The sequence below is a fragment of the Brachyhypopomus gauderio genome, chromosome 6 (assembly GCF_052324685.1).
Source record: "Brachyhypopomus gauderio isolate BG-103 chromosome 6, BGAUD_0.2, whole genome shotgun sequence".
NCBI lineage: Eukaryota > Metazoa > Chordata > Actinopteri > Gymnotiformes > Hypopomidae > Brachyhypopomus > Brachyhypopomus gauderio.
The window spans coordinates 4,382,886-4,391,025 of record NC_135216.1 but is presented as its reverse complement, the minus strand read 5'-3'; the positions used below and the strand labels follow the sequence as shown (position 1 = coordinate 4,391,025).

The window sequence follows — 8,140 nt, the reverse complement described above, 5'->3', positions numbered from 1 at the left end:
TCTGGTAAACGTAGTGGTAATTGTATGATCTGGTAAACGTAGTGGTAATTGTATGATCTGGTAAATGTAGTGATAAATGTACGATCTGGTAAATGTAGTGTTAAATGTACGATCTGGTAAATGTAGTGGTAAATGTACGATCTGGTAAATGTAGTGGTAAATGTACGCTCTTCTGCCTTGTCCGCGGTGTAGCACTAGGTCCTGCTTCTCGGCCCGCTTAGCAGTAAATAAATAACATGAATGAAGAACGTTTGTATGATTGAAACGCAATTTGGCCTCTATGAAGGTTCTGGCCGGAAACTGCTCGCCACTGTCATTGAAATTGCCGATTTCGGAAGTGGTCTGTTTGCTTATTAAGTCAATATGATAATTAAAATAAATACATATAATCTCCCAACACCCCCCCCCCCCCCAAACAAAAAACTCATCGGATCTACACGATTCACGTAGGTTACCCTTTTCAACTTCAAAACGGCGAATTTCGCCGAAAGGTGACAGATTTTCATGCCTGACAAAAGCGTATGGGGAGGAATCATTTTTGAATGCTCAGGTCTGGTTGGTTAGAAGAAAGAAGTGAGAAAATGGTTCCTTTTGAACTTTGTGGCCTAAAGTCATTAAATCATTTTGTCAAAAGGGGAACGTCTAAGTAAGGAGAGAGTTTGGGAGGATTAGGGGTGCAAGTCATGAAATAATTTTGACTGAAGAGAAAAGTCTAATGAAGAGGATGGATAGGATGTGGGGGGCTGTGGGATGGAGTGTATCTTTCAGATAGAATCTACCAATGTGAAGGGTGAGCGGAATTGAAACGCATATCATTAAACAATTTTGGCAGAAGGGAAAAATCTAAGAAAGAGGTTGAGGTTGTGGTGTGTCTTTCAGAGATAATCTACCAAGGGGTGTGAGGGGTTATGTGCGTGGAAGAGAGAGAGAGCTCATTACATTACATATTCCCCAATTAATTCAAGCCATATATAAATTTGGCATGTTAAATAACTCTTTAATCATATGACAAAAAATGACCTAAGCACAAATACCTCTTTATATCCTAAGCATTTGCACAGTAAAATGAGAGTTGCACTGTACACTGAAATTCTTACTTTGAACTTCCTACCAGCCATAAATACAGATTTACACTGTATAAAGGTCATGTTAATACTAGAAAAGCTTTAGCTGTGTAAAAATAACAGTAAAGGTAAGCAACAATTAAAATATATTTTTGTGATGGGCAGGGAGTGCGAAATAACACGGTGCAGCATGGTGGCTTGGTGGTTAGCACGTTTGCCTCTCAGCACTGGGGTCTTGGGTTCAAGTCCCTATCTGAGTGGAGTTTCCATGTTCTCCCTGTGTTTGCGTGGGTTTCCTCCGGGATCACCGGTTTCCTCCCACAGTCCAAAAACATGGAGGTTAGGTAAATTGGCCCTCCCTGATTCCCTGACAAATTCTCCCTGAGTGTGTGTCTGTGTCTCTATGTTCAATAAAAAGTAGTGTCTGAGTGAGTGTGTGTTTGCTTGTATGCCCAGTGGTGGATGGTGCTCTGCCACTAGGGTCTGTCCTCTCTCCCCTTCCTGCACCCCATTCAGTCCCCCAGGGGGCTGTGGCTTCCGGTAGAGAGTACGCTGTGCGCAATTGGCTGCCGCTTCTCGCCGGTGTGTGTGTGATTGGCTGTCTGTGACTCGTACCTGTGTTAAATTGTAAAGCGCCTTGGGAATTTGGAAAGGCGCTATATAAATTGAACATTCATTCATTCATAAAATGGAAGGTGATCACGCCAAGTCTCAGGGGAAAAGAGGTTTTAATGAATTAAGTGAGCAAACCAAAAACCTGTGACAAGATCCAAATGAAGGATATAATAACCATCAGTCAACTGGTACAAAGACAGACATATAGACAAACAACCCAGTAGGGGGCCCGCCGTACCGTGACATTTTTGAAGTTTCACAGCATAGGCCTATCATGGTGGGATAAAAGAGCAAGTGTTTATTTAAACATGACTTGGGTGATAGAGTCTGCCAATCATTACCTTAAGTTAATAATCATTACCATAATGATCATCTGACTTCACCCTGCAGACTTCACCCTATTAAAAGTATCTCACTGTATTTGGACTGCTACACAGCCGAAAATACAGAGAGAAAAGCTAGAAATGTGCAAGTATCTGAGTTAATACATTCCTAATATTTTTTATTTTGTATTTTTTATATTACTGATAGCCTATAGTTTTTTTTTTTGGTAAGTTTTAAAATAATACTAAAATGTGCATCCACTCCAACCTGCCACAGGTTCTCTCAAAGAATACATTCTTTTTAAAATGTACTGTAAGTGAATTTTAAATATATACTAATTTCATAATCAGATTTGAGCATATACAATTTATTGAATAAGGGTTTTGAGCATGCGCATGAGCACACGCGTTTTTGAGCATATACAATTACAATGTGACGTTTGTCAGTCCGTGATCATGGCCCCAGGCAGCCTTCTATATACTTCAGTACGTACTTCTATATACTTCAGTACGTACTTCTATATACTTGAGTACGCTTATATAATGGTCTATTTTTTCAGTAGGCCTACTTCAATTATTACATTTTATATATTTATTTCCTTACTTGGAAAAAATAATTAACTGTTTTAAGTTTTCCTGTAAGTTCTCTCAATAGCACGCACGAGATCAACTACAAAACCATCTGCGTTTTTTTTTTTTTTTATGAAAAAATACCTGAACATCCTTTTCAGATACCAGCCTAACTCGCGGGTCGAAGGATTCAAAACTATCCTTAACAATTTTTAAAATCCATTTTGGAACATGAAAATTCCTACAGGCAACTTCTACGTGGGAACCTTATACACGAGTTTCGTGTTTGAGGGATTTGATTGGCTGTGAATCCTATGAGGCGGATTCACTGGTACATAGGAAGAAGAAGACCGCCATCTTCGTGAGGTCTAAAGGCTTAGTGGTAAGTCTTTGCGTTTTACTAGTCATAAAATCCTACATAACTTTATTATGATTATCGGCGAGATTCTTAGTTTAATTGAAGAAAATTAAAGATGAGAAATTGTACAGCAACAAAATATCTATGTAAAAGCGACGTTCATGCACCTTTAGCCAACCAGCTCTCCGGCTGGGTAGCTAGCTAGCTATCGAATTACCAACCTCCTCCAAATATTTACAGCTTTTCTACAAAGCAATACGAGCTACTAAATTTATCAAAATATTGATATTCAAATGAGCAAACAACTAATGTTCTCTATATTCTAATAAAGAAATTACAAGAGTAATTGCTTTTAATGAATTGGGAGGAAAAAACTTCACGTTGCTTTTCGTGGAGAACATCAGCGAAGCACCCCCGTTACGCAGAGTGGGCCTCCTTCCGCACTACAAGCGCTGCTCGAATACACGTACGAAGAAGAGAGACACTACGTCGCACATGATATTTTAAACCAGCTGTTTACTGTGTAAGCAGGGTTCATGTATACGAGAGCACAAATAACCAGAACTTTTATAATGAAACTCCGAAACATAAGTTAAATAATTATAAGATGGTGCGTCTGTAGGACCTTCTACGTAAGACAAGTTAAATTGTGGGGGATATCGTGGTTATGCTTCACAACTCAATTTGTATAATTTAAAATATGTTGCATGTGAGTTTGCATACAAATATATATATATATATATATATATATATTAGTGCTGTCACTTCCAGGTGCCGCGATTAAAATATATATATATTTGTATATATATACACACAAACTAATATATAGCCACACAACAGTATTATGCACCCCAATCTCCTAGTGTGGAGTAAACTAATCTAAGCAGAGGTGTATTTTTTCCAGATGCCCAGACATTGCTCGGCTGCTGGCTGCAACTCACGTGACACCAGAGAAGCTCGGAAAGCTGGTATCACGTTCCACAGGTGGGAATTATGCCGATGTAGCTTATAACAACAGACATGTGTTAAGGGTCATCAGCATTTGCTGTCTCTATCAGAACACCCTGGAAAGTGATTCCCATTAATCTAGAACAACCCCTTTGTTGTTTATGTCAATATGCCTGCTTCTACACTTCAAGCTATTTTCGATCACATGTACCCACGAGATACAAAGTAGCCTATAGTATTTTAAATTTTGTTTATTGTACAAGTATAGGTCTCATTTATACACAAATACAAATAAACCAAACTTGTGTAAAAAAAATTCTTCAGTTTATTAAAGAAAACTTTACATTTTACAACTTTACATTTCTTGACTAATAATGCAATGAGGTTTCTGGCTTTTGGTCAGATTGCCGAAGAGAGGAAATCCACGCCGTGCTACCTGGATTCTCAATTCTTGCCGCAAAGGTCCGGAGGGCAAAGGGCAATGGGAGCCTCAGAGCGACTACATCTATTTTTGCTCCAAGCATTTCACCCTCGACAGCTTTGAACTCTCAGGTGTCAGGTCTGTCTCACTGGTGAATGTTTAATATTCTGACCATATGTTAATGAACATTTTGAAGAGTCTGTTTTCTGTGAGGGTTTCACTAACAATGGAACTTTCAGCATCTGAACATGAAGTAGTTTGGTTTTGTGTGGTAGTAAATGACATGCCGATATGCTCCTGTTTGCTGTTACATGCTCATCAGCTCAGTAGGACCATATACTGTAGCCAGATGTAGAATTATGTACTGCAGGTGAAGGCGGTTGCATCTCTTTTGCTCTTTTCTGATCCCAGTGGCTATCACAGACTGAAAGACGATGCCATCCCCACAGTGGTTGATGCTCTGCCTCATCAAAGACGCAAAGTATCCAGGGGAAGAGGAAGGCCACGGAAAGTGGAAAGACAGAGGTGGTATTTCACACACACAAACACACTTCATATACCATTTAGCAGTGCTTACAGTATACTGAAACACTTTTTATCTGTACAGGGCCAGTACTGATGAAGAGAGACCAGAGGGCAAAGACATCCTAATCAAAGAGGATGTTGTCCAGAATGCAGTTAGTGGAGAAGGAGCTAAAAAGAATTCCAAGACAGCCAGTGAGGAACAGGAAAACGATAAGGCTCCGCCCCTACCTGGATCACATGATCCACCAGCAGACCTCCCCCCTAATCCACCCTCTCCACGCCCACTATCTCCATCTTGCTACATGAGGCGCCTCCCCCCACCTCTTGGTTTCTACCTGGCCAAAGAGCACAGCTACGCCCAGCTCTGCCCTCTAATGTGGCGTAAGAGGTACAACAAGGCCATCGACAACTTGGAGAAGGCGCTGCGTTTGCTCAGCGCTGCCCGACGTCGAGAGAACCGCCTGCGACTCACGTTGCTCCGCCTCCGCGAGAGCAGATTTAGGAGCACTTTATCCCGACTTCAGGACAGCGGCCAGAGGAGGGAGAACCGTGGAGGTCATGGTGGCTTGTGTTCCTGGGCTCCTCGGGGCAGCACGGTGGCAAGAACAGACAGAAGCGGCAATCTTGAAGGGCTGGAGAGTGAGATGGGGAGCACAACTGAAGATGTGGAACTCTTTGCTGAGGACGGCTGGAGAAGACCAGCGCATGCGGCGAGGGAAAGGATCACCCCTGAGGAAGAGGAGGGATGCTGTTTTTATTGTGGACGGGGACGAGAAGATGAAGAACCCACAGATGCCAGGGATGGAAGAGCATTCCACAGAGCGGTTGATCTGCAAGGTGACCATGGCAGGTTCAAACCTAGTAAAACCCTGCAGGGGAAACGAGGTACAAGGAGGATGCCAAGTACATTCAGAGCTCAAAAGGTTGCGTGCACAAGGAATAACGTTGCCGCTGTAGAGGCGAAAGATTGTTACTTCTACTACTGTGAAGATGATCTAGGCGAGGAGCAAACGAAGATGGCCTCCATGGACCTGCATCCACAGCAACAGAGCCCAGACCCAGAAGCTTCTCTGGAGCTTTGTGGGAAGCCCCTGCAGCAGGTCTCCTTGTTGCCCCATCAGACTGAGATGCTCCTGCAGATGCATGCGCTACCAGGACCTCGACGTGGTACGGTGGCCTTGTCAGACGCCAGTTCCACACTCCGACTGCAGCAGCTGCATCTTCTGCAGCCAAACGTGGGCCTTCAACTGGGGTTCCTCCTTCCAGACATGGCCACAAAGGAGGGAAGTGCAGTGCAGTCCGAGCAAGATGGGGGAAATCACGTCTACTGGGTACAGGAAAGGGCAGACAATCATGTGCTCCTAGTTCCTCAGGCCGCTGAAAGCAGGGAGAGGGATGGGGTAGATGTGGACAGCCAGTCAATATTGGTGGCAGAAGATGGCTTCCAGCAAGGGAGCTCTGAGGAGGGGAATGTCCTGATGGGGTTAAGAAATAATGAGATGAGAGACAGCCAGGATGGCCATCAGTCAAACCTGAGAACCACTGTGGTGAGTGGGGATGTGAGACAGAGGCTCAAGGAACATGTGGAGGGGTTTCAGCTGCAACTAAGCAGTGAATTTATTGACTGAACGAGTTAAACCACAACAAGATGTAAATATTATTATTACTTTTGTGTTTCTCAAAGATTAATTGATGTGTCTGTTCCTGCAAATAAAACCTTTGAGGATAAAGTATATAATTCAGCCCATCAGTCATTTGCACCGAATACCTTGCAATGTGTCCTTAACATTTTGTTTTGTCACGTAATTAACCACGTAATTGTGTATATATTGTGAGTACACAATATGTAATTGTGTGTTTCATGTGTATATCTGAACTTTAGAAAACACCCAGCCTACCTTAATAAGTATAATTTCATATTCATGTTTCAAATTAATATTTGGCGTTTTTCAATATGCAGTACATAGTGTTTACAAATACCCAGTGTGGTTTCAGTTTCAGGGAAGAAACCATATGTGGAATATACACACGTGTACTATTTTATCAGCTAGTTTTATCAGCTTACTACAAGTTTTACAATAGAATTACCATTTATTTGCTATTTATAAAAAAAAATGTGTAATGTTTTGTTTGTAATAATAAAAAAGTAAAACAGTCTATTTAAAGACTTTAAATTAAAATACAGTGTATTGTATGTTAATGTCAGTAAGCCATGTAAAAAGAAACTTACATGGACTTAGTATAAAAATAAAAAGTAAAACAATTGCTACTTTTATTTCTCAAAGATACCAATTAACAATATTACGGCCTATGTATGGAAGTCTGTATTATAGAGCTATTAAATAGATTCTCAGTCTAACTGAATTATAATGTATGGAAGCAAAAGATTAAGATAAGACATGTCTCTGTAAATTTTAAATAAGTTATTTACATTTTTTATAACTAAGTTGTAATTAGTATTGTGTTCGCTAATGGTGCATGTATTGAGTTATAACTGATTTGAAAATAGGTAGGCCTATGCAGTAATACTTTTATTTCCAACTACCCTACAGTTCACTTGGATTTATGTTATTGATAATATTAAAGGGTTTTTATGCTATCGATAATATTAATTCGTTTAAACAAACAAACCCGTCTAACATTTCATTTAACGACAGGTTAAAAGTATATTTCTGAGTCGTCACTAGGGTGGCATTTCAACGTTTTTTCACCTTTGAATAAACGTCATGGATCACATTCCTCGACGTTATCGTAGTTGCTTTCCGTCGATCAACAGCGGTCGCTAAAGTAGCGATCATACATGTCAGAGCAAATATTTTATTTTATTGGTTCAATAGCGGTCGCGCCATCTGCACTTCCGCGCAGACATGCGGGATTACAGTAGCGCGTTTTTTAACGACGCAGAGGAAAATCTAGAGATTGAAATGCTATAAATTGATGTTCTGTACCTTAATTAAATATATCTAAATATGCTCATATTTTGTTTTCAGTTATTCTTCTAGGTGTGGGACTTTTAAGTCATAGAATACCAAACTTAAATAGTTGAAACACACTTCCTAATGTAGCCTATCCTTTGTATGAATTCAAGTATTTTTACTGTAAAATCTTTTGAATAAGAAGTTGGCAAAATCATGTTAAATGGCGATTTGGTTGCTATATTCACTGTTTGGATCTCTATAAAATACACAAATCAAATTGTTATCAAACCAGTCCACCATTTTCTTGAAAATTCTTCTTGAAAACTTCTTAGTGTATCATTCCTGTGATTTGCAAGTGTTTTTACTGTAGCATTTTGGAATTAGAAGCTGACAAAATC

General features: G+C 40.3%; 1 protein-coding gene across 2 annotated transcripts; it reads left to right on the top strand.

Annotated features, from left to right (window-relative positions):
* The first annotated feature begins 2,825 nt into the window (after positions 1-2,825).
* On the top strand, positions 2,826-7,010 carry thap7 (THAP domain containing 7). Of its 2 annotated transcripts, none has more exons than XM_077008201.1 (5): positions 2,826-2,954; positions 3,835-3,914; positions 4,282-4,437; positions 4,711-4,824; positions 4,907-7,008. In XM_077008201.1, exons 2-5 carry the CDS (start codon positions 3,835-3,837, stop codon positions 6,450-6,452), a joined length of 1,896 nt encoding a protein of 631 aa, XP_076864316.1. In that variant the 5' UTR covers positions 2,826-2,954; the 3' UTR covers positions 6,453-7,008. The 2 variants fall into 2 exon arrangements, with proteins under 2 accessions (XP_076864316.1, XP_076864317.1); XM_077008202.1 differs by lacking the exon at positions 2,826-2,954 and adding an exon at positions 3,251-3,453 and having other exon boundaries at positions 4,907-7,010.
* The last annotated feature ends 1,130 nt before the right edge of the window (positions 7,011-8,140 follow it).